We start from the raw sequence: 26,488 nt of genomic DNA, 5'->3' as shown, positions 1-26,488 counted from the left end.
AATGCAGATTACTGCTTGCTTTCACTGTTGTTGCTGTTTGTACACACATGGGTACAGAGTGTTCAGGAATAGAATAATGAGGTGGAATTTACATTTATTTACAATAGATACATGACGCATATCAGATGTAACTGGTTACACACCAATTTTTCCCACTTCTTCCTGGTTACAGTTCAATTATTTGAGCTTTGCACACCACACTGCCTATCAGGGGATTTGCAACTTCTCATTCAAGACACTACACTTTCTGGGTTTTTCAGTGTTTGGGTGGTTTTGAGATACAGCAAGTTGACCATGAGAAGCACAATGGAGACGGCCAATGGTGAGAGACTCGACATATAGCTGCATTCATGGGATTTCTAACAGTTCAAAAGTCCTCCAAACAAAAGGCTTCAGTACAGGACTTGTAAGGTAAATAAGCGTCGACAATTGAGTGGTCATACGCCAAACACCAGAAACAGACAAGCCACAGATTTCTTTCCTTTTGGTTAACCCCTGACAGGCAGGTGCCAAACATGTTAAACACCGACGAAAAGAAATGGGATAAATAATGTCACTGTTGGGTTGATAGATAATGTTAATGGAAGTTAAGTCAGAAGTCCATCATTAGCCCAACCAGCATTGAAAATCGCTTTCTCTTCTACACCATTCGCTGCCTAATTTAGAGCTCAGTTTCAACTTCAAACAAGTAAACATACATGCATACATTTTCTGCCACCTATTAGGGTCGATAAACATGTTTATTTCTGCAGTAAAGTTGGGCATTTTAACATTGGAGTTTGTGCAGACTGACTCGCTTTTGAAGCCAGCACCAAGTGGACTGTTGAAGGAACTGCAGTTTTTGGCACTTCAGTGTTGGCTTCATTTTTCAGCCCCAGAAATTGCTGCTTGTGAAATATCCAGTGTAAATTCACTCTCTGGGCTAACATTAAGGCCATGTTTAAGCATTAGTGTTGACTGACTGATAGGAAGTCCCTTCCTCCTCGCTGAAGATGACTCAACATAACTTTAATTATAAGAAATCCAGCGGTCACATGACAGACCTGCAATAATTTGAGTTGTGGCCAAAGCCGTCTGTTCCGGGTCAATGGTCTATTTGTGGAGACAAAACTAAACTGAATGACGTAATAAAATCCTAATGATAATATAGTTTTGGGAGCTGGGAGCTTGGCATAGGTTGGTGTCTGTGTTGTTTGCTTCTTTTTTCTTTTTTACTGGTTTGGAGTCTGTGGGGCTCTGTTGGAAAAAGAATTTTTGATTATTAATATTATAGATTTATGCAGTTTTTTTCCGACTTTAACTTTTCCTTTTGCTGATCAAGTCACAGATATTGAGTATTTTAGAGAAAGATTTTATTAAGAATTTATTAGTGCTGCGTCTCATTATAGTAAAAAAGGTATAACACTAAAAACATGCACAAAGACACATGTACATAACAGCATTTATTCTAACTTCTGTGTCCAAGGGCTTGAGTTGAGGCTACTCGCTACAAGACCAATAACTCACGTCCTTGATCTGATCAATTTTAATCGGCCATACTGGCCCTCGTGACAAGCCTTTTAGATCTGAATTTTCCTCGGAAATGTATCTACTTGCCTACTCACGAGCTCAGGTTACATCAAGGGGATACATAAAACTCTACAGAGCAGGCGACCAGCACACACTGACCTCCAGCATCATTGCAACCATGAGGACTGCACTACTGGCCTCTATTCTCTTCACAGGATTGTTTGGCTCTTCAGCTGCCATTCCTATACCTGTTCCTTACCATGCTTTCTGCAGAACACTCTGGTAAGGCTCACTGGCGTCTCTTTATTGAGGGTTTTATTTGTGTCTTTGTATTTTGAGTTCAGACAGATGTTCTGTCAAATTGAAATAACAAACATTAGATACTATAAAAACATCCACAGGAAGTCCATTGCTGCTGCTTTCTGTCATTTCAAGAGTAATGTGTCCACACTGTGACAATTGCTCTCTTCCTCCAGGCTGTTTGCGCTTCCTTGTGCTGACGTTGGCTCCAAACTGGTGCAGCAGATTCAAGCCTTCAATCCTGTGAATGTCTGTGAAAAATGTCACTATACAGTAAGATTTGTTGTTTTATTGCTTTTCTGGTGTTTGACATTTTCAAAAGCACAGACAATAATTAAAAATGAGTTTTAATCACATGTATTGGAAGTTTATGTTTCTCTGCTCATCATTATTCTGGCCTGTTTCTACATTACTCATAGTAATTTGCTGAGATATTACTTATACTAAATAATGTTGTTGTCTTTAACATTGCCACTGATGACAAACAGTACATGGGCAAAAGTATTTGGACTACTTGTCCTCTGCATGCTTTTATTCTGCAGCCGTTTTTCATGGTTTGGGTTAGGTCCCTTTGATCCAACCTAGGTAATTTTGTTACAGCATACACAGATATTTTTGTGATAATTTGTTGTCTGGGACCAAATTATTACAGTCTGGGAAAGGCTTTTTCCAGTTTAATCTTGACAATGCCCAACTGCACAAGGGGTTATCTAAAGAGAAATGTTTTTTTTTCCAGGTTTGTGTGGAAGTAATGCTCTCGTGGCTTAGTGGGAGAAAATATCTTACAGGTTCCAAAATCTTATGGAAAATCTTGCGAGAAGAGTGGAGGTTGTTGTATCAGCGTGTTTACGTTCATGGTTTTGGAACGAGATGCAACAATCAACCATATATGTGTGTGAAGTTTGGGTGTAGACTTGGTCAATGTGAAGACAGTGCAAATCGTTCTGAAGATCATATATTAGATCTAATATATACGTATAAACAACCAATGTTGTCTCTGTTCCAGCTTCTTTCAGCCACCAACTCATCTATCCATGCCCACCACACTTCCCCAGACAACCTGCATGTTGAGAGCGTAGAGTTCACCTTACATAGGACCATGCTGACCAGCAGCTGCCGTGTGTCTGTGAGTCACTCTGAAGTTAGGATCTTAACATGAGTTACCTCCATAAATCAAGAAAATAAAGCAATAAGAAGCTTTTATTTTTGTTTGTTTGAAACAGGCTCAGTCTGCTTCTATCACGGTCACCAGTTTTTTTGACGGTGGCCTCAACTACTGCAACCTCTACAACCTGCTGACAGGTGATTATCTTTTTTCTAAAAGAAGTGAATTATCTTGTGTTATTAAACCAAAGTTAGCTTCTCAAGTTTAGTCTTTGCTGTTATAAATACACATTCCTTCCTATTTGTGGATGTATTGTGTGGAAAAGATTATAATGTGAAATAATCAGATTTCCACTCATCTGCGTTTGTGAATGAACCTTTTGTTTTCTAGCGAGCGGCCTCAACTTAGCACCAGGCTTCATAGAGATGACCAGTGAATGGGCTTGTCTTGGCTACGCGGCTACCACCTGTAGAACCTAAAAAGCTGGAAATAATATAGAAGCACGGCTTGTTGCATCATGCTTCGTGCTTTGTGAAATGTGTTCTACTCATGCTGACGTGTGTCATGAACGGCCCCGCTGCCTGTGACTCTGTTCTGCACACCTGAGTCACTCTTTCATCATTGATACACGTGACATGTAGGAATTCCTATTTAATATGGTTAAATGTCATCAATTCACATCCAGACTTTGTTGATATAATATACAATTCATGAAAAAAATGTATTTCAAAGTGCATAAAACTGAATAAAGAAGGAAATAAAAACAAGCATGTGAGCATCATGTATAATTTTGAAGGTCTATTGACATCGCATGGGCTGTTTCATGCCGTGACTGTAAATAAAAATAGTCATCATCACCTTCGTCATCAGATAATAACAACAAATATTTTCACTGGAGTTTTCAACCCTGCTTTTATATTCTGTGAAATCACTATATTATTGATTTACATGGTGAAATGCATGATGGTCATTCCCAAGTCAGATGACCTTTTCCAGCTGGCTGGGCATCAGGAGGCTTGTCAGTCAATTTTCTCTCATCTTGAAAAAGAAGACAGCAGTGGATGTCTACGTATACAGAATAAAAAATCCACAGCTAAGGAAAACAAAGGACTTGTAACATTCAATGATTTATTTATTCCACTTAAATAATAAATGCAACATGTTACCCAAACCCTGCACACACACATACAAATTTCTGCTAAGTGTAACCAGACGCACAAACAGACACACACAACCAGCAGAGTCACAGCAACACATGAAAGTCCCATCACAACTGATTTTAAGCACTGAAGAACATGAACATCACGTTCATCATCATCTTTTATCACTTTAACATAGATAATGTAACAGCATATTTTCTGATTAAATCGCACCAGTTGTAGTGTGTGGAAGTAATCAAATAAACAAATGAACACATTATCATTAAAAAAAAATTAATTAATTAAATGACCAGGGAAATTGACAACAATCATATACTTTTATCATGAATTGTATAATTTTGTACACATAGCAGTTATGTGGAAATATAACGCTCAGCCTTAATGTGTGATAAAACATTGTGTTGGACAGGAAAGAGTAGCTAAAGAAAAAGAGCAGCAAATTCATCACAAATAATCACCCAACATTTTACAGTATGTCTAAAACTTAAACTAAAGCCAAATCAGTGTAAACTACATCATTATTATAGAAAATGAGGTCAGGTCAGGTCAGATTACTTAATTTGTACATTTGGGTAAATTTGATATGTAGTAGAAAGAGTCATCAATCTTACACACACACATTTACCACACAGCACAGACAACATCATGTGCACAAGATGAATAAAAATGATTTAAGTAAGTAAGTAAACATTGCTTCTATGCAGTATTACTACAACTTATTCATATGCTGCTGGAACAAAGCTCTTTTGGACAATTAACCTTTGTCCAGAAGGAAGAAGGTGAAATTCACTGTTCAAAGGGGTCGGGAATTTAAAACAGAGCCAGTTATCTGCTGTGCCTGTTTGGTGTACAGGGACGCTGTAGGTTAACCTGTGACTTACCAATCAGCTTACTGGAGCATTTGACAATTTGATTCAGAGAATTCCTGCTCTTTAAAGATAGATTTGCAAACCATGATGCCCAAGGAAAAAAGATAAAATGCTCTTGTCAATGTGGAAATAAGAAAAGCTTCCTTAGACACAACACACAGCCTCATAATTTGCCTAAAAGCTCAGTTTTGTGTCAAAAATGATCCCATGGTATTTGTAAGATTGTACACATTCCACTTTCTGACCCTCAATGGATGTGATCCAGGAGGAAGTTGATCAGTCACACCTGTGATTGTGACGTGTGTTGGCCTGTCTTCTAAAATCAATTATCACATTTTTTGTCTTAGATATGTTTGGTTGAAAGATATGATAATTGAATTTAGAATTCGGGCCAACATACGTCACAATCACAGATGTGACATTGACCAACTTCCTTCTGAATCTGGGTCAGCCAGCTGGCCGAAGGAGTCAGACGACAAGAATTCTTTTGAGATGGAAAACATGGATAGTTTTTTCAGTGTTGAAGAGTCTTGTGGACAGTGTGACAAAAACAGAGTGTAATGCATCATGCTTTTGTATGAATAATGACTTTACAGTCATTTGTAGGGCAACCTTTTTTTCTAACCCTATTTAAGAGTCTAGTTGAAGAAGAAAGAAAGGAAGGAAGAAAGAAAGGAAGGAAGAAAGAAAGAAAGAAAGAAAGAAAGAAAGAAAGAAAGAAAGAAAGAAAGAAAGAAAGAAAGAAAGAAAGAAAGAAAGAAAGAAAGAACTAATACTCCACCAAAACAATGTAAAATGTAAATAGTATGGAAGTACCTATGAGCTAACTTCTGCTACCTTGACCTGATAGGCAGATGGAGTCTAGGGAGAATTTAGAGAGCATAACTTCTGTACCGTAATTAAACATTTATTCTAACTTAACCAGTTTGTCCGGACTCTTTATGTCAAGTGTTAAATACCTTTACCTTAAGCGCTTAAGGCCCAATTACCCAGACCCTAGGAACCCAGACCCTCAGAGGCCCAACAGTTCATTTGCCCACAGGGGTTTCTAGTAGGGTCATCTGACCATAGTCAGAGGTGCACAGTTTGTGCTCTGATCACATTTTTGCTCCTTATTATTTAGTGTATAGCACCATCCTGTGTTAAGTTCAAGAAGGTTTCAGGAGGAAAGCTGTATCAGGGATGTCGACATGTCTGGCAACAAGACTGATATTGTGCTCAAAGTCCAATATTTAGTCAAACAGTAACTTTTTCCTGTCTGCATGCTTTATAGCTTAAGAGTCAACAAGCTTTAAACTGAAATGACAGTATAGTGAGTTACTTTCTTGAAAAGCACGTCATGGGTTCCAAATTCTACTTCATGTGTTTAGCTGCAGCATTAATTATAAATTGTATCAATGATGAAATAATCCGGAAAAGCCAAATATTGATCATTTGCATTCTGTTGTGTGAGGGGTTTTGAAATAAAATCAGCTGTTGTCAGTAACTTTTGCCATCACACTATCTGAATAGTTTGGAAATTACATCTATAGATTCTAATTTTGTAAATTAGTTCACCAACAGATGTACTGTAATTACATTTTATCATGTCTCACAACTGTAGCAGAGAATGAGACATTTTCACAAGTTCATGCTTTTATGTGCCACCAGTGTCCCACAAGCACACTGATCATTCGAAAACAACACCACAGGCAGAGTGTATTCATTCAGAGCAAAAACACACCACTTTTGGTCATGTGAACAAAGCTTTTATTCAATAAATCCATTCTCTTGTGGGACAATGTCAACCATTACAAAACACACGTCTCAGATTTCACAATCATTTGCAGGAAGAAAGTCCAAATCCGAGGCAGAGCCACTCGTTGGTGAACTCTACGAAGCCTGGTGCTTTAGTAAGTCCACTTCCTGTACAGACAGGAAACACAAAGGTAAGGATAAACACTATACACAGTGATGGTGCTCAATATCCAGATTTTAGGATTGGATTCTAACTGTGATTTCAAGGTCTCCCTCTTATGTAAGAATATTGCTGCAGTTGCGTAAAATACAGTTTTAAAAAAAAAATAAAGTCAACAATAATAGTGTGTGAAAATGTACCTTGTATTATATTGTGGAGGTTACAGTAATTGGTGCCGTTATCAAACAGGCTGAACCAGAATGCAGAGACGGATGAACCCTGAACAGCAACCAAAGAAAACACATACATTTTTTTGAATTACAATTTTGTTTTTTTATTTTCTCTAAATGAATAACATTTTACTGATAATGATTAAGAAGAATTAGATGCAGAAATCTCTTACTTGTACATGGCAGCCCAGGCCCATAGATATGGCGCTCATGGTGAAGTTAACGTTCTCGACCTGACCAACCGCCGAAGTGTGGTTGGCCTGAATTAGGAGTGGGGTCACTGGGCCGAGCTGGAATGGAAACCCAGAAAAACCCTTATATAAATCAGCATGAACTACATGACAGTAATTTTAGTCACTAAAATAAATCAGTTCTAATATATAAAGTTCCTCTTTAACAACTGTTTTACCTTGTATGAGCCCATGGCCTTAATCTGAGTCACGATGGCCATGTTGACTTGATCACATGGCACTGCAAGCAACCTAGGAAGAGAAGGAGTAAAAGATAATTCTATCTATCTATCTATCTATCTATCTATCTATCTATCTATCTATCTATCTATCTATCTATCTATCTTCATTCTGCATGGAAGACTGGGAATCTAAATGAAAGACTAAATTCTCACCAGACAATCTTGCAGAAGGCGTGTGTTGTTTCCGTTCTTTCGCCACTTGTGATGAAGCACATTCCCAAAAAGAGAGCGCAGGCCACAACCAAAGTCCTCACAGCCATGATGAAGTTTGTTCCTTGTTCCAGAGGCGATGTTCTCACAGTCACTGTGTGAATGTTTCTGCTGTCGGGGTTTATATAGTACACTGCATGAAAAAGAACAACTCGGCTTGTCACATGGACCCGTGGAAAAGGTGATTTGCATGACCCTTTGCGTGAACAGTATGGCATCTTTCAAACCAATAGGATCAGATCCAACAGCTTGAATTCAGCAGAGGCCCCTCAAACGAAAATGCCAGTGCATTTTTAGCATTTTTGCTTAAAAATGATTTAAACGATGAATCGATCAAAACTGTCGCCTATTACAGTCATTTTTGGTTGATTGACATAATTGATTAATCAACCACATGGTTCACCTATAGTCTGGTTTTAATCAGGAGCTGGAAATTTTTTTTATCTAAACAGCTTTTTAATCCTTTTCTACAGTCAAAAGATTTCTTATTGTAATAGTAGCCTAAGGTTGTACTTAAGTGAATCTTCAAACTTATGCTCATCAGCATGTCTCTTTCTCTAAACTTAGCTCAATCAAAAAGTTGTTCCTTAAACCTGTTCTTTATGCAGCAACCACTGGCTTTTACACATATTTCATTCATTACTTTCAAAGCAATTAATGTCTTAGATGATGCATTAATCTCAAAGGTATATGTTTATTCTGCAGAGCTTTTACTCCTCTGTGCTTCAAATGCAAAATATAGCAATATACTGTATGTACATATGATGCTGCAAAGTGTGGATAAATCTGTTCTCATACAATTACGTACTTTTGGTCTGGGGCTTCACGGTTTGGATCAAGCCCCTTGGTTTCAGTTGTACAGTGATAATACATACAGTGATATTATAGAGAATAATGTGCTTCAAACTTGGTGGAAAGGGTTTCGACATGAATACACCTGGCTTGTACCGACAGTCAGGCCCGTAACCAAATCTAGTGCTGAAGAACTCGCCTGCAAACTGACCTGAACCGTGTCTAATAGCTTTGGGATGAAGTGTAACGCAGAATGAGAGCCCGGCCTTATCGCCCAACATCAGGCCGACCTCACTAATGCTCATGTGGGTGAATGGGAGCAAATCCTCGCAGCCAGGTTCCGACATCTTGTGAAAAGCTTTTCTAGAAAAGTGGAGACTGTTGCGGCAGCATATTAATGCCTGTGGTTTCAAAAGGAGATGTTCAACAGTTATATATGAGTGTGATGTTGAGGTGTTGACATACTTTTGGCCATGTAGTGTATATGATATGTTGATAGGCCTACTTCTAAATGTCAGAGTAAGTCAAAACTGTGAGCTTTATTTTCATCAACTTTAATAAAACCGATTATTTCCTCCTTGATTGATACCTATTGTTTCTTTTACTATACAATTACAGTTTGTACTTAGACATAGTTTTTCAGCTATTTTAAGTGAATACTGTTTTCTGCTGTTAACAGTGATTTTGTTTGTTTTTTTCAAGCAGAGTTCATAGGAAGAAGTATAAGGCAGAAGTTAAGGTAGACTTACTCTGAGGACTCCCGTCCTCTGACTGAATAAAACTTACATTAAAGCATAATGTTGATCACATTTTCCTGCCTGTGTATCATCACGAAACATGTGCCTCTGCTTAAACGCTGTAGTTCAGTGTGGAGCTTACAATTCATCAGTTTCATTGTGCTCATAATTCATGATCACACTGTTACTTCTTGAAACAAACACGCCTATTGATTCACGACGCTCGAGGCTCTGGACGGTCTAATCAGCGTGAAAATGAGATAAAGAGCAGAAACAACAAACAGAACACCTGACTAAACCACTGGCTTTTATTGTCACTCATGTCATTTAAATTAACTGAAAGCACCCCAGTCCCCCCTCAGGCAAGAGTATATTTCTACTTTCATGTAAAGCATTTTGAGTGGTTGTTAAGACTAGAAAAGCAATATATAAATCCAGTCCATTTACCATTTACAAGGGTGGGCTACTGTGTGTTGTTTAGAAAAATAAAAAAAATAAAAATCTGATGTTTTACTACCAGAGCATTTGGTTCACATCTAACTGCAAAATATGTGCCTCCTCTCTGTCTGCAGAGGGCACCAGACCACAACACTCAACTGTTCCTCCTCTCCATGCTGCTGGCTTGAGGTCAGTCTTTTTCTGTCAATTCAGTATAAATACCAAATAAATAAATGCAGAAAACAAACAAACAAACAAAAAAATACAGTTTAAAGATAGTTCAACACTGAGTTTAGATAAATAGGCCATGCTTTCAGTACATTTCCACCTCAAATGTGATGGTTCTTCCATCAGGACTGAACAATAGCCTCAGCAGTAAATCATTACAGAGTCCTCAAAAATTACACAAACTCAAACTCCCTTTAATGTCTGAGATGTTTCCCAGGCGGCCTGTCCACATGAGAGAACACCGTTTTAGTCATCCCCTCTCCTTGAGAACCTCCCTGTGGTCGTGTCCGTCTGAAACGTGTCAGCCATGCAGATGAATGAGAGTGACCAGCTTCTCTTGTCACTAATGAGGAACCCTGCAGTGGGATGGTACTCATGAGGAGCAGCACTCCAAAAACTAATTTGCCATAGGGAGTTTGTATAATTTTTGAGTTGGTAAATTCAATTTGTATCCCTGCTGCCTTTAGACATCACAGTGGCTGACTGTGCTGATTTTGTTTTTCAGCTTATTATCAGTGGCGATGCTTAATATGTTAATATATTAGTGGTGTTTTACTTTCAGTTTAACCAGTTTTATTTCATAGATTTTCATGATCTGTCTCTTTGGGCTTTATATCAAAATTGAGTCTTTGCATCATTTTGTATTCTGCTTCAGTACATTATATATTTCTAAAGTAATTTCTGTTTAATAAAATTATTACATTTATTATTTCAAATAATAAGTAATTAAGTAGATAAGTAAAGTTTATTTGTATGGCACCTTTCTAGATCAGGTGTTTCTCCACAATAAAAGACAAGAGCAAAACATAAAAAATAGATATATAAAAGTGACAAATGGACATAGAAATAAATGAAACTAAACTAAAGTAAGTCTAAGAAGGTGGGTCTGGGGCTGCTTTTCAAATGTGTCCACAGATCTTGATTCCACAGTTCCTGTTTTCAAACAGGTGAAAAAAAATTACACAAATAAAAATAGTCACTGCATGTAACCCTGACCACCTCCCACTCCTTAGCTAATAAAGACAAGAACGCTTCATCCAGCCTTGAACATGAAAACTAAACACAGTATGTTTCCTTTAAATCGCAGCTGTTCCTCTGTTCCACAGAGTAGTCATCTCGCCAACAAACGGATGGCACAGGCTCTACAGTATGATGGTTGTTTGCTCAGCCATTTGCAGAGATGGTCAGTGCAATGGTGACTGTTCACAGGGCAGTTCCCTGCAACAGCAGACCAAATGCTGCTGTGGGGACCATCTGCTCAGTGTACAGCACAGAAACAAAGAGTCACAGTCTGTCTCCCAATCGCTGCATCATCTTCACATGTTCTCCTCAAATTACTAAAACATGATATTTGCCAGATTTTAAAGGACAGTTCATTACCCATTTGCCAGTAACTGAAATGAAGACTAGACCTGTAATATGTTGTGGTTATGTAAATCTGTAAATCTATTAAATCACTTGTGCTTCTAAGTTAAACTATTTGGTACCACTCTCTAATACATCACCATGTATACAGGGTTTATACATTTTAACCAATTGCTTTATTCATTGTTATTAAATAAATTAGTAATGACCTTCTGTGCTACAGAGAATCTTGCCCTAAGTCCATTCATTAACAGATCTTTAACATTGACAACTGCTGACTTGATGGATTATTGTGACAACTCTTTATCAATGACTTCAACATTTAAAAGTCCAGATGATTTGCTAACTTTTACTGCTGGCTTATTAAAATGTCAGAAACTCATGAAGGCCCTTAATGAATGACTTTATCAATTAACTTTTGATGACTTGGCAGCCTGAGATATTTTTTTTTACAATATTGTTACCAAACATTGGTTTGTTATTAATGGCTTTTAACTCATCTCATCATTAGTAAATGATTTAGTAACCACTAATAAAGCCGTAGGTTACAACTTTGTAATACCTTTATAATAGATAGATAGATGCTTTATTTATTTTCATATAATGGGTGGCCTCCACCATTTATTAATTTATATATTATGTTAATTAATGTTAATATTTTGCTTTTATTTATTTATCTATTTTTCAAATTGTGCTAGAGCTATCCTAAAACTTTTCACCTGCTGTCCTGTTAAATCAAGTTTTAAAATAACAATATAGATTCAAGGTTACTGGTGTAGTTTTCTCCGTACTTGGTATCTTTAAACGATTAAATATGACAATAAGTTAAAAAATAGAACACAACTTTAGTTACAAAAATATATGTTTCTAAAAAAAGTTAGGCTATATTTCTGTAAACTTTGATCTGACATACACCCCGCAGACCTGCTGTCAGCAGTACTGAACTCTCCTAATGTCTCGCGATGAAAGGCACTTCCCATGTTGCTGTGTTAATCTGTGAGCGGTGGAGCAGCTGTTTGTGCTCGGCCGGTGATAGGAGTGGACCGCTGTAACCGAAACAAGGTCAGCAATGTGTTTCAGCAGTTTAGATGCACTTCATGATTTCAGCTGATGAAAGCTGAAGAATTCGCCTCCCTCGTGCTGCAGCGCTGACTTCACTGCACGTTTTTTCGGTTGATTTTAACGAGTTTCAAGTTGTACTTTCACAAAACGCTGCTTTGTTGTTACTCAACTACTACTGTGCTGCAATAGTTACTCATATTTTGCCAAATACAGCAAATGCTGTAAGAGGGAAGCGATCAAAGTAATTTAGCCTTCAGCTGGACACAAGTTTTAATGAGGATTAGGATTTGCACTTCCCAGTTCAAAGGTCTCTCTCCTGCACTCACCATGAAGTCAGCCTGGTCAATGAGTTGTCAGAGCTTCTTTTTACAAACACACTCCTGTTTTAAAGACCTGCTAAAGCTTTAGCGCGTAGGGTATTTGTCTCAGCTATAAATAAATCTGTAATCCGTGTCCTTTCAAACTGTGGCAGCATCATGTCAGAGTTGACCGGGAAGGTCCAGACTGTCCTGGGTCTGGTGGATCCAGACCAGCTGGGCCGCACTATGACCCATGAGCACCTGACCATGAGCTTCGAGTGCTGCTACTTCCCTCCTCCTCCAGGTGATGAGACGGTGGCGGAGAACCCGTTCCAGATGCAGCACATGCACTGGCTGAGACAGAACCCCTACAGCTGCCACGAGAACCTGCTCCTGCAGCAGGAGACCGGCGCCGTCCGGGACGAGCTGCTGGCCTACAGGAAGGCCGGCGGGGGCACGATAGTGGAGAACACCACCACGGGCATCGACCGGGACCTGCCCACCCTCCGGCAGCTGGCCAAGGACACCGGGGTCCACATCATCGCAGGAGCAGGCTACTATGTGGACTGCACCCACACTGAGGCCACCAAGAAAATGAGTGTGGAGAAGGTGTGACCCAGTCTGAGAGCGAGTGTAGCAGCAGCTACTCTGGCACACACACTTTTGTCAGGAAGTTTAAAACAATTTTATGTAAACTGTGGAAGCTTCATAAATATGTGTGTGTCTGGAATAGGATGCTGATACTGTATGTCTCAGTCATAAAATGAGAAGAACGCATCAAGCTTGATAAAGAAATAGAGAAATCAGAAACGTGCCGTCTGAATATGATATGTAAGGTGCAATGTTTTCCTTCTTTAACTAACTCCCGATTCCCTGCGCATCAGCTCACAGACATCATTGTCAGTGAGGTGCTTCACGGCGCAGACGGGACAGACATCCGCTGCGGTGTGATTGGAGAGATTGGCACCGGCTGGCCCATCACAGAGAGCGAAAAGAAGGTGCTGAGGGCCACGGCTCACGCTCAGGCTCAGCTCGGCTGCCCCGTCATCATTCATCCCGGCAGAAATCCTGCCGCTCCGGCTGAAGTCGTCCGGATTCTCCAGGAGGCCGGTGGTGACATCGGGAAAACTGTCATGTCTCACCTGGACAGGTGAGTTGCTTGGTCACTGCAGAGATTTTGTTGACAGTGTGATAAGCTTTTTATTGGTTAAGGTTAAAAATTAAGGCCACATCTTCCATATGCCCCGGCCCTCGTGTCATGTTGCTACTTGAACCACTAGTGTTTGTTTTTCTCCTTGGTTTTACTATAAATAAATGTGTTGGAATTGATTATTCGTACATTTCACCACATCTCCACATGAATATATCTTTAGATCTGTATGTTCTGGAAGAAAAGCAGCAGTTATGAGATAATCCATAAGATAATCAACTAATTTGCACTTTCTCCTCATTTCGTCTATTCACATTCCATCACTGGAAACCTTTTCTGAGCTGAAATGAGATGAAAGGAAATCTTGTTTACCATGAACAGAGGGGATCAGTGTCTTCTTAGAGAGGAAACACAAGTTTAGTTTTGAAAGCACAGGGACATAAAGTCTGCATGGAAATATGTTTAAACTGATGTGCTCTTTGGAAAAAAAAAACCTGGTTATGTTTCAGTTAAAATAAGTCAAAACTGAAAATGACAAGTCTTACTGTTTTACAACAAATCAGCAGATCGCTGGTATTTTTGCATGATTAGGAAATTGAATAAAACGTTTAAAGAGACATTCAGCTCCTTGACTTTATCCTCTTTCTCTTCTCTTCCTGCAGGACTATATTTGATGAGGGTGAACTGCTTGAGTTTGCGAAACTGGGGAGTTACCTGGAGTATGATCTGTTTGGAACGGAGATGCTGAACTACCCGTATAACCTGGAGGTGGACATGCCCAGTGACATCCAGAGAGTTAAAGCGTGAGTGCCACTGCTCAGGGTTAAACTCGTCTTTTCAGAGTGACATTTGTGATTGGAAGCACCAGAACTAGATACAAGTGTGACCGCACTGATTTGTCCCCAATTCACACGTTAATGTGTGTCCTCTGGGTCGGATCCAATTTCCTTTTAGTTTGAGAGAATCCCTCTATTTTTTATTATTTTTTTTATGTATGGTATATAGCGTTTTATTCACATCAGAACTATTTTATGTGGATGAAAATTTAGTTTTTGTGTTTAACCCCGTGTGGAGAGAAGTGTGTGTCCTACAGCTTACTCATAGAAACTGTGAGACACTGATCTCCCACCACAGTGCAGGGAGGAGTGACGAATGAGTTGCGTCGCGCTGGAGATATTCACATTCTGGCCAGACTTTTGTTTGCACACATACACACACACAACACACACAACACACACACACACACACACAGGACGGGTTTAGTAACGCATGAAGGCCAAATGGCAATGACGTATGCTCTTAAGCGTAAAATTATCAGTTGTTGTACTGTCCAAGGTCTGTTGGTTTTCACAAGTTTCTTTGTTTGTGTTCAGCTTGGCGTTCCTGGTAAAGGAGGGCTACGAGGACAAGATTGTGGTCGCACATGACATCCACACCAAGAACCGCCTGACCAAGTACGGAGGACACGGCTACTCTCACATCCTGAAGAACATTGTGCCGAAGATGCTGATGAGGGGCATCTCGCAGCACCAGGTGGATAAGATTCTCATCAACAACCCAAAACACTGGCTGACCTTCAACTAAAACAAAAAAAAAAAAAAAAAGAGAGAACGGAGGCAAGCGCTTTGATGTAGAGATTATTTTATCTTCAGGTGATGAATGAACAGTGAATATTCTTGAGATCTTTGCAATAATCACAGTCCAAAGTGAGTCGTAAATGTGCTTTTGGGCCCCTAAACCAATAAGCTTTACAGCGTCTTTGTCTTTAATGTCAATGTTCTTCAATTTTTCAGCAAAGCAAAATGTTTTGTAACATCTTTTTCAATGGAAAATAATTACAAACTGTTTCATCCAGCTGTAAGAGTTTTTACAGAGATCCTTATTAATTAAAGCTTCATTTTAAATTGTGATTATACATTATTCACACAAGCAAATGATATAAAAGGAGCCTTGCAGGATCACAGTGCCTCTAATTAGCAGTCTTGTTTTGGTCCAATTTATGCCACAAAAAAAACAGCTCTTGTCTGCAGAAATGTGAAAGAAATATAAGTCAAACATTTCCCGTTCCGTGGAGGTATTGTCTACGGCGGTGCTGACAAATATGGTGCTAATTGATTTTTCAATTCCAATGTCAGTGTCGTAGCTGCTGTCTCTGTATTTGTAAGTGACATTTCTGCAAACATGCGGTATGGAGGGAAAATAATGAGCGTTTTGGTAATCAGTATGCTGCTCTGCTCTCGACACATTGCGGCTGTGTTAGATGAGTCGTCCTGTTGCCCCTCAGTGGGTGCCTGGGTGTCTATGGGAGGCCGACTGTCTGGCAGGTCCGGATGAAGGACACGTTCTCCTCTCACCTGGGAACAGGTGGCTTCACAGGGTGACTTCACCACATGATCAATGGCAGGATTGCAACAGCTGACTTGTGCGCCGTGAAAAACTATATAACTTTGATTAATCTCCCGAGAGGGTGACAAGAGTGAGGCAGAGGATTTCATTTTTACATTATACTTTACATTCTAGCCGGCAGTCTTATCAGGAGGGGCTTAACAACCAGCAGGCAGATCGATGAACATTTTTGATCTCGAGGAAACATTTTTGTCCGTGTGACTGTCCAGCTTTGTGACGGTGACTAACTATCGGGCCACCCTGTTGGCCCAACCAGCTGTTGTATTGGGACAGACAAGACAAATGAGTTGCGATGATGAGTTTGTGACAGTGCTTCAATGTGAACATCAGAATGGCCCTTTACAGATTTCTATTTCTCTTTAAAGTCTTTTTTTTTTAATGCTGCACAGAGTTAAACTGTTAATTTCTATAATCATGCATCACTACAGCTTTGAACATTATCACTCAAAGTGCCACAACTATCACATATGTTTGAGAAATAAAGCACACATGGACAAGCAACACTGTGAACAGAGTGGTGATTATGTATCATTTTAGCATCTATACTTCAGTATTAAAAGTCAATATATTTTTTAATCTACATTCACTCAGTATGTGTTAACCACAGCAGCTACAGTATGTTTGACACATCAGCAAACTTAATTTGTGAAGCTAGAGTTCATTCAAGTGCACTAATCAATCCGACAAGGGTACAAGTCAACGCTGTATAAAGTAAATCTCATTATTACTATCCTGTAATTACACTGTAAGCGCATCGCTATTGCAAAGTACAGTCATTGTCTCTCTTTTTTTCGCACGACTTCCTCCACATCTTCCTTCACCCTTTTTGCAATATGGAGATGGTGAGCTCTGTCTCTAATAATCCATCTGACATTGAATTGAGACCGAGCAATGAAGCAAGCTATATGCAGAGCAGATCCCCCTCCCTCAGCAGACCTCTTCCGTGTTTCAATCAGCGTACAACATGAAGCCGGTGAAGGTGCTGTACTTGTTGTTGTTGCCCCCGTGCGCCTTCCCGCCATCCAGTTTGATGTAAATCTCGTCCCCGGGCTCGAGGTGTAGGACCACACTGTTGCTGGCGTAGTCGTAGTTCTGGTCGGCGTCTTGGGCGATGGCACTGGCTCTCACCTGGAAGACAACAGGTATTATCTCTAGTGATGAAACGGGTCTTTTATTTTGACATCAGAGCCGTGGACAGCTTCATCACGTGAGGTCAACTCACTGATGACAGGCCTGTTCACTTCATTTCAGCCTTAAAATAACCCTCGAACAACTCTTTGAACTTGGAAGTGTGTGGGAAAGGTATTCTTGGAGTTTCTGTCTACAACCGTGCGTAAAACGTGTGCGTAAAAATGCGGGAATTTAAATTTGTTCGTAAAATTAGCGTTTCTCTTCGCTTTGTATCGTAATAAAAAGACCACATAGATATGGTTATTGAGTAAAGCTATTGTTACGCAACTATACCTTGAAGCGTCATACCTGATTGTTTTTACAGAGGTCAGCCCACATGCTGGTTCCATCTCCGCCCCGCATCAGCACATGGTAAACAAAGAAGTAAATCCCCGGTATGGAGCAGGTGAATTTCCCTGTGGCGGGATCATAGTGGTTGCCAAGGTTTGTGACTACGTCGTCGAATTTCAGCACTTCATACCCCTCATGCTGCTTCTTCAGTCCTGCATAAAATGCAATCTTTGGGACTGTGTTGTAAGTGGCAGCGCTGATGGCACCGTTGGGCCCATTTACTCCGGGTGCTCCGGGTGGACCCGGAGGGCCCGGTACCCCTCTCTCTCCGGGAGGACCCGCAGGTCCAGGTGGCCCGGGCTCGCCAACCGGACCCCTCGGTCCCATCCTCCCGGCGCGCCCCGGCTCCCCTTGAGGACCTTGGATGAACGTCGGAAGCGACTGGACCAGGCGGTTGTCTTTGATCGGGTTGGTTGCCTTGGCCGTAGCTGTAGCTGCGGTCCCGTGAGAGTCGCACACCATTTGACAGGATCCGAGCATCTCGTAGCGGGCAGGAGTCCCGGCGGAGTTCACCACGACAGGGATCAGAACCACCAACACCAGCACCAGCGCGACGCCACAAACACCAGTTGCGATCATCTGCGCTCTGCGGATTCGCGGTGTTCTCCGGAGTGGATGGTCTTCCAGCCTGCTTGTGGGCGATATCTTTGCAGAGATGAGAATTTCACCTGTTCTTGTATTATACTGCAACTTTTGGAGGCGAAATGGTCCTTTAAATGTTTATGCGCAAAAGTAACCATCCACAATTTTTACGCGCTGCAATATCCGTCCAATTGGTTCATCTCCACTTTCTCACCGCGAGAAAAACAACAGCAAAAGACTCTCTGAGAGGAAAAACTAAACAATCTGCGTTATGTGATTGTGCATCACAAAGTCAGCTGCTCAAGTTTCTGCCCACCACGGTGCCACAGGAGAGAATGGGCTAGAAAATTAAGCGTTGCCCGTTTCAGTGTTTGGAGAGTGAGGGGAGGGGTGGAGGTGATGGATGGGTTAGAAACCATGCATTTCTTCAATCAAAAGAGAGAAAGTGAGCAACATACACACATCGATGCAACTTTGAAGCTTTGAAACGTGACTACCTTATTTCATGCATTTGTTTTGTGAAGTCAGGGAAGGTGCTTTGTGTCATTTAAACGGGGTTTTAACACTGTGCTCGTAACGTTACATCCCACAAAATGTTATTAACACTTATCCAAACAGCTCTAAAGGTCTTGAGCATAATTAGGCTCATTAAAAGACAAAAAGCTAGACTTCTTTGGCACCTGGTCACACCTTAGTGGTTCCCTGTGTCCAATTTATCATTTGGAGAAAATCTATAGAGCCACTGAAAGGAAGGAGGGAGTCACTAGGAGCTGGCAGTGAAGGATGACTTCACACAGATATACTGATGAAATGCTGAGGCATTTAAAGAGGAAATAAGATGAAATCAAGTAACTACCAATATTTATTTAACATTAGCAGCTGTAAGTTAAAAATCGTTGGTGGTTATATTGTAATAAGTGGGTAATAGTTGTTTTTTTATACAACTGAATTTCAAATTATCTATAAAATGATCCAAACAGTCCATACTTATGTCTAAGATTTAAAACAAAATGATAAAACTTAAGCACATGGGGGGTGGGGGTGGGGGTGGGGGTGGGGGTTCTGAGGTTTGAGTGATGAAAGGCTAATTCTTCATGAGGAGGGCAGATGATGATGTGCACATGAATGCAGAGGCTGTCACTCTGTGTCCATGGCACCTCACAGCCAGGTGGAGAGATAGATGAACAGGAAGGAAATAGATAGCCTTGTTTGTTTGTTTGTTTGTTTGTTTGTTTGTTTGCTAGGAGGAGGGTGGGATGATTGCAGCATGGATGACAATCTATGGAAGTTCAAATACAATAATGTATGTTGTTGAATCAGGATCTCAAAATGTGCCAGACAGAAGTGTTCACGCTTAGGAAGGCATAGTTAAAAGGGCCATATAAAATCATCAATATAAAAATAATCAGCTGTATAAGTTGACAACAAATACTAAAGATCTTATCCTGTAAATCAAATGTAAATAAACACACTCAAATCAGAGGTAACAGCTCCAAACCTGTGATGCCTTTTATATGTGAATGGATTAAAGTTACATGATTGCAATCTCCCCATGTTTATAGTACAACTGTATCATAATGCCTGTTCTACATGTCACGGACAAACACAACCCATGATGTAAGGATATAAGCTTATATGGAAAAGAAATAAAGGGAGAAATATATGTACACATTCTTGGCACTTAGAAATTAAGAAGGTTGTGCTTAGACATTAGTAATCAAGTTGGTGGAAAGGACATATTTTCCAAATAACAAATGGATACAAATTCGATTTAGTTATATATTTTTTCAATATCGTAATTGATCCATTTAAAGTGTATCTCAGTTTCTTAATTTGCAGGCACTTCATAAGCTCCTCGATCCATCATACAAAAGATTGAGGGGCAGACGGCCTTCTATGAACCATGGCGATTGTGAAGCTAACAATAAAGCAAATTCTACCGCATTTGACTGATATGAAGTTGTGCAATGTTCTAAGGAGTTTATATCAAATATTGTCGTATTTCTGTCTACTATGTTGTGGCAGCTATAAGAGAGCACATCAAATATCCAGAAATCATGCATGACCAGAACACATGCTGCTGATTTATGCTGCTGATGTCTGGTAACATGCAGGGCAGCTGACAACAGAACTGAATACATTTTGGGCTACTTTAGCAAGTATATGAACATAGATGAGGAGCGAATGCGATTAAAAACAAGATCCTAAGTGATGTCAGGTATAGTATAGTCTAGTCTCGCATAGCCAGACTTATCTCCACAGAGCTAAGTCAGCACTGGAGAATGGTCCGGCTGCACCCATTATCATTCTGCTATAATTACCACCTTGCGGTTGTATAGCTAAAAGTGTTTTTGCAGAACATTATGATGTCACACTGAAGTTGACCTTTGACCGTTTGGATGTGAAACGTCATGACTTAATGATTTTATCCTATCAGACATTTGTGTTAAATTGTTCTGGCCTAAAATGTGTTTTGTGAGGTCACGGTGACCTTTGACCACCAAATGCTAATCAGTTCATCCTAGTCAATGTTTGTGCCGGATGTAAAGAAATTCCCTCTTGGCGTTCCTGATATATCACATTCACATGAACATGGGGTCACCATGACCTTGAACTTTGACCTTTGCATACAAAAATCTAATCAGTCCATCTTTGGGTCCACAGCCAACCTCCAGAGAGTGACTATTGTTTTTGTTGTTGTTGGCGGATGGAGGAGTTAAATACCTTTAAAGCTCAAACTGTTCTGTTTTTGCGTGACCCAGGTTCATCACCTTGGGTTTATTATCTTGAACCTTAGCAAGAAGTAATAGAGAGGCAAATGTGAGACGATGTGTGGTTATATTTCTCACAATTGTCCTGGTGGCCTTCAATGACAAATTTCAGCTGGGATTAAATTAAAAGTATCACAGAGATTTAGACTCCCCAAATCTAAAAACCTTGACCTTCCATAGGGTAACTAGTGTATTATTGGCATTAACTGATTTTTGGGCACTTGTTGGCAGTGGAAACAAGCTGTATAAATACATGTTTAACATCGTACGTGTAGCATTTGCTTATTCACACATTTAGCAGCCACGTAGAAACATCAGTATTCATTTGGAGTCATGTTTCTGTCCACCTGCTGATTGTAAGTCAAATTTTTACTCCAATTTTAGCTCTGTTTGGTTCCCACTAACTTCTGAGAGAAATATGTAGCTTTTTAGCTGCTGAATGCTCCACTATGTTCACCAGGTAACTGCTATCTGTGTGTGCTGTTCGGTGCCAGGCAGGTAGCATACACTGGATTTCTAAAGCAGTCCACAGGCCTCAACAGGCAGCTGTTTTCAGTGGAAACTACCTGTAGAGGCCAAAAATGACACTGATGGTGTGGTGCACTGAAACAGTAACGCTGCGGGTTGTAAAACCAAAACAATGAGCTGAAAGATACTAAAATGCTTCATAGAGCTGAGGAAACCCTCTCACTACAAATGACCACTTAGATATCCCATGTTACACGTTACACGTTCTGCTCAAGGTTAAAAGAATTTTGGTTAGTTCACATACAGGATCTCTCTAGCACATTTGTTGGTTTGTCTGTGTTCTGCTTATTGGTTTTTAAATGGGTGGGGCCCACATTCTTATGTGCACCAATCAGGATTTAACATGTGATTCAGAATATAACAGTTGTTTCTGATTAAACCCAATGACAGTATATAATAATGGGCAACATGACAGCTCCTTAAAAATAAAGTCAAATCATCTTGATTGCCCTCTAGTGGCTGGCTGCAGTATAGGTCATAAACCCTGCCCCCTCCATGTTAGCGGATGGGACATGGGCCAAATACATTTTTCCCAAATATTGTTTCCATTCAAATGTTGATATTTCTGATAAGTTTGGATTTAATTAGCTATTTGATGCTATAAAACTTGAGTGTAACGTCATGAGTGACAGCCGTGATTGACTTGCAGCTGGGTCATGTAAGTGAGCGAGACCTCAATACCACGGCTCCACTCCCTGATCACTACTGCGCAGACTCTGGCTCCAAATGACGTCATCAGCTCAAAATGGCAGCTCTCGCTCTGGGATATTTTGGCTTCATTTTTGTACAGTGGGAAGAAGCAGAGATGCGTCATCCATCTATATATATAGTCATTGATTAAACCACATCCTCTCAGTCCTGATTAAGTTTTTGGTTTTGGATTGAGTTGCACCAACCATTCTTGAATCCATTACTAAGTTTGTACATGTGGTCTTTCGTAAGTTTTTTAACTACCATTGGACTTGCATTGGCATTGTGCCATTAAAACTTACAAAATGTCCTCACTAGTACATTTAAAACATTTAAATCTTCGACCATATGCGTTTCACTCTTAACAGGTTATATATCAACATTAGCTCTGTCAGTTGGTTCAATTAGTTATACAATAGTTACACCTGGCAATTACTGGGTGTAAATATGTGGAATCAACTCATCTCTACATAAGAACTAGTTTGTGTGATGTGACCTGTTCTAATTCATTCACTTGGTAAATACTTATGTTAGAAATAGGAGTCTCAATTTATGAAAAGGTGGTGCAACTGGCTCCAGATTATTTGTGTTAAACTCTTAATGTTTGCTGTGTTTTTGTGCATTGTTAGTCATGACTATATAAATTCATAAAGATGAATGTTTTTTGGGTTTTTTTATCTATGCATTTTTGTTACAGCTGACAGTAGTTTGGGAAGGCACTGCATGTGAGCTAAAATACATTATAATTTCTAAAGGAACACATTTTCTGTGGGATGGATGCAAAGTGAGAAATAGAATAGTATATAATAGAATAATATATAAAGACACACATGCACATGCAGGCTCACACAGTGGGACATACTGTGGTGCTATGAGTCAGTGAACACTTGTTAGTGGTCAGGCTCTTTCCCTCCAGTTGGCACGAGCCTCTAGTGACTCAGGGAGACTTGTCGACCAGGAGCCAGAGTGAACAGCAGTGTCAAAATACACCAAAAGCTGTGGGAAGAAGACGCAACTTGTATTAGAAATCTTTTCACAGTATCACACCAACTGAATCACAGTGTACATTTTTTTCTATTTCTGACAAAAAAAGAAACAACAGCAACAATCTTGCAGGTGTCCAAAGTTGACTTTCATCACTCTTTTCCAGCACAAGATCTTAGTTACCCAGCTCACCTCTGCCGGCGTATTGAAAGATTCCTCTGGTGGTGGAGAGCCCTGACAGGTTGTTTTGAGTCTCGGCTTTGGAGTTCATTTACAACCAGTCAAGCAGGAGTCCTGGGGGAGCCTGATGATTTTTGACATCCGGACAAGCAGATGTTCAGAGGACATGAATAAAACATACAGCCCATCTGACCACAGGCCGGAGGCTCTGCGAGTGTCTAATGAAATATGAGGCGTGATTTCAATTCACACACTACAAAAAAATCCCTTTGTCAGTAACTGTGATGCTGCATGAAAAATGTATGACATTTATGTAGCCTGACCTGGGTGGCTAAGCAGGGTTCAGTTGTGGTTATGACAATCAAAGCTGAGACAGGTTTGTCAAACAATTTGTGCGTTGAATGGAAAAGAAACTGAATGGACTCCTCATTACCAGCCAGGAATACTAACAGAAATATTATGTGACCACCGACACCCAAGTGTTTATCAACTGATAAAACACCATGTGTGCCGGGCAGTGATAAGATGCATGTCCCTTAAGTACTTTTCACACGTTCTGCTCTTTCAGAATTTGAGCGTTTATTTTTCTTTTCCACAGAAAATGCCAGTGAAAAGGCTGGGCTCAACAGTTCAGCTCAGCAGGGGGATAACAGAATGCGTTACCACACCACCCACTCAAAGCTGGTCCTGTAAGGTATTTAAGATGGATAAGCAATCACAATCGTCCAGGGTGGGACTTAAGTTGCATACTGGAGAACGGGGCTTTTCATTCAAGTGAGAATCAAGGTGTGATTGATTTTGTTTCATTTCATTATTTGCTTTTAGCTGACAGGCGAACAATTACTTTCCGACCTTAATTTTCATTTGTTGCATGTCCTTGTGTCAGTGTGCTGCTGTTCTTTTCATTCTTCATTTTTCAGCCGTGTGGGAGGAAGTGTTCTGCGTGTACTCTGCTCTTGTATGCTCTTCTGACAGATTACAATTCACTCAGATTTGTAAACGAATCAAAGCAGTGAGCAAGGTCTCAAAATACTGTGCATCTAAAGTTAAAGCTTCCCGCATGAAGGAAGCATGCAAATACAGATTCTGACTATTCAGATATTCGAGTACACTCGAGGTTATCTGTAGAGAGAAAAAAAGGACTTGAGAACTTTTGAATACAGGCATTGTGGAAATGCTAGTGTCTGTGGGTTTTCTGTACTGCCTCCTTGAGGACAGTTAATTAAATTTATCGAAACAGGCCGTAAACAATTTCAATGTTATCATTACCTTCTCTTGAACTCCTTTTTATTAAATTTTAACAAAGTCATTTTTGTCTTTGAGTCTGAAAAGTGGAAAATCCACCAGGACAGTCAGACTTTTTTTACACTTGTTTCTAATGCTAATCGCTTTGTTGCAGATGTTTCGCACAATCATATACATTTTTTTTAATTCTAGTGCAGCCAACTGTCTTATTCTTTGTTTTATGATATACGACATAATAATGTTTTATACACAGGTTTAAATTATCTCAATACAGTGGCATATTTTTCACTTTTTTAAGATAGTATGTTTATGACTCAGTTAAAGGAGCTATTCGTAAGTTTTGCTATTGCTACATAGCTAACATTAGCATTAACACTTGCACCTACCAGTCTAGAAGAAACGTTGCAAGTTCACCATCCTTAATTCTTTTACTCACCAAGAGTTGTCCCCAGTGGCAGAAAGCAACCCTCTTGTTTTGCTTCTATTTTTATCACTTCTTTTCTTCTACTCAAGTTAGCATGCTAACCAGCTAGCTCCAGCCTGGTCGGTCCATCTTGTCACTTCCCATTAGTCCCTGCTCAGAGTTTGTATTATAACCTCTTATGTTGTAATTGTAACAATGGCCAAAGCTCTTGGCAAGTTAATAACAATTAATGCTAACCTTGGCTATAATAGCAAAAATTACAAATAGCTCCTTTAACTGAGTCATAAGAATAATATCTTAATAAAAGTAGCGAAATATAACCGTCAACCATCAGTTAACTTGGTAGTTTGCCAGTGATTTTACACTTTGCAACAAAATATAACAGTGAAAGTATCAGACATTTTAAATTGGTATATTTGTGTTACAGTTTCCTTTGGTTATTACAAGCTCACTGGGTTAAACAATGCTGTTGATTTCTATAATTTACATTTGACTTTGTAGCGACCTTCTATCCACAAGCAGGAGCTCAAAGCTAAACTTGTTATTATTATTCACATACAGTCTGAGTTGCATCTTGGGAGAGGTTCAGAGACAATATAGAAAATCCTACAAATATTTCAGAAGAAGGTAAGTTTTCAGTCTGAAAATCCGTCTGAATTGTTATTTCATTTTACTTGAATCACTATTGAAAAAAGAAAAAAAAGAAAAGAAATACAGAGATGTGGGCAGTGATGCAAAGCGTCTGGATCCAGGCAATCGATTTTAGGTTCTGACTAACATTCATTTTAAAGGCTGATACCAACATTTCTAGACTTTAGTCACTAGTGGCTAACAGCATCATATCAGACTTTTCAATTCACATTGTATCACGTATCATTTCACAATAGAACTCTTCAGTGCAGCATTTCAGTGTATGGGAAACTGGGTCACACAGAACGCTCAAAATTTAAACACACATTATCAAAAAAAAAAAAAACTAAGTAAGTTATGTTTTACAGTGGTGGTGTAGCTCAGTACATTTACTCAAGCACTGTGTTTAAGCACAAATATGAGACACTTGTACTTTACTTGTATTTCCATTTTATACTATACTTAAACTTGCACTTTTCATACCACTACATTTATTTGAGAGTAATAATTATTAGTTACATGGCAGATTAAAAATGTACATATAACTATATGATCATTTTATAAAATGTAATGTATTTTTCTGGATAAAATTGAATAATTCATCTAAAATAATAACATTTATAACACACTAAAAGGGTCCATTCATCTTAGTGAGTACTTTACTTTTGCTATTACTTGCTGACAACAGTTATGTAAAGGATCAT

At 39.6% G+C, this 26,488-nt stretch overlaps 2 protein-coding genes across 2 annotated transcripts; one reads left to right on the top strand and one right to left on the bottom strand.

Annotated features, from left to right (window-relative positions):
• The first annotated feature begins 12,306 nt into the window (after positions 1-12,306).
• pter (phosphotriesterase related) lies at positions 12,307-16,730 on the top strand. The gene is made up of 5 exons (XM_022758220.1): positions 12,307-12,374; positions 12,847-13,282; positions 13,558-13,823; positions 14,486-14,626; positions 15,197-16,730. Exons 2-5 carry the CDS (start codon positions 12,851-12,853, stop codon positions 15,405-15,407), a joined length of 1,050 nt encoding a protein of 349 aa, XP_022613941.1. The 5' UTR covers positions 12,307-12,374; positions 12,847-12,850; the 3' UTR covers positions 15,408-16,730.
• A 260-nt stretch (positions 16,731-16,990) lies between these two features.
• Positions 16,991-18,638, bottom strand: LOC111231187 (complement C1q-like protein 3). The gene is made up of 2 exons (XM_022758221.1): positions 17,709-18,638; positions 16,991-17,357 (listed from the first exon to the last, which is right to left on the bottom strand). The coding sequence occupies exons 1-2, from the start codon at positions 18,327-18,329 to the stop codon at positions 17,178-17,180; spliced, it is 801 nt and encodes a 266-aa protein (XP_022613942.1). The 5' UTR covers positions 18,330-18,638; the 3' UTR covers positions 16,991-17,177.
• Positions 18,639-26,488: the final 7,850 nt, after the last annotated feature.

This window comes from Seriola dumerili, unplaced genomic scaffold (assembly GCF_002260705.1).
Source record: "Seriola dumerili isolate Sdu_G_001 unplaced genomic scaffold, Sdu_1.0 BDQW01000291.1, whole genome shotgun sequence".
NCBI classification, from domain to species: Eukaryota; Metazoa; Chordata; class Actinopteri; order Carangiformes; family Carangidae; genus Seriola; species Seriola dumerili.
The sequence above is the reverse complement of the archived record's forward strand: the minus strand, read 5'-3'. Positions and strand labels throughout refer to the sequence as shown.

Bases quoted from the DNA above. Each gene is read 5' to 3' on its own strand.
- LOC111231187 (XM_022758221.1), bottom strand. From the start codon at position 18,329: ATGATCGCAACTGGTGTTTGTGGCGTCGCGCTGGTGCTGGTGTTGGTG. The intron at 17,358-17,708 runs GTATGACGCTTC...GTTGTCTTCCAG, and splicing joins ACCTCTGTAAAAACAATCAG to GTGAGAGCCAGTGCCATCGC.
- pter (XM_022758220.1), top strand. From the start codon at position 12,851: ATGTCAGAGTTGACCGGGAAGGTCCAGACTGTCCTGGGTCTGGTGGAT. The intron at 13,824-14,485 runs GTGAGTTGCTTG...CTCTTCCTGCAG, and splicing joins GTCATGTCTCACCTGGACAG to GACTATATTTGATGAGGGTG. The intron at 14,627-15,196 runs GTGAGTGCCACT...GTTTGTGTTCAG, and splicing joins GACATCCAGAGAGTTAAAGC to CTTGGCGTTCCTGGTAAAGG.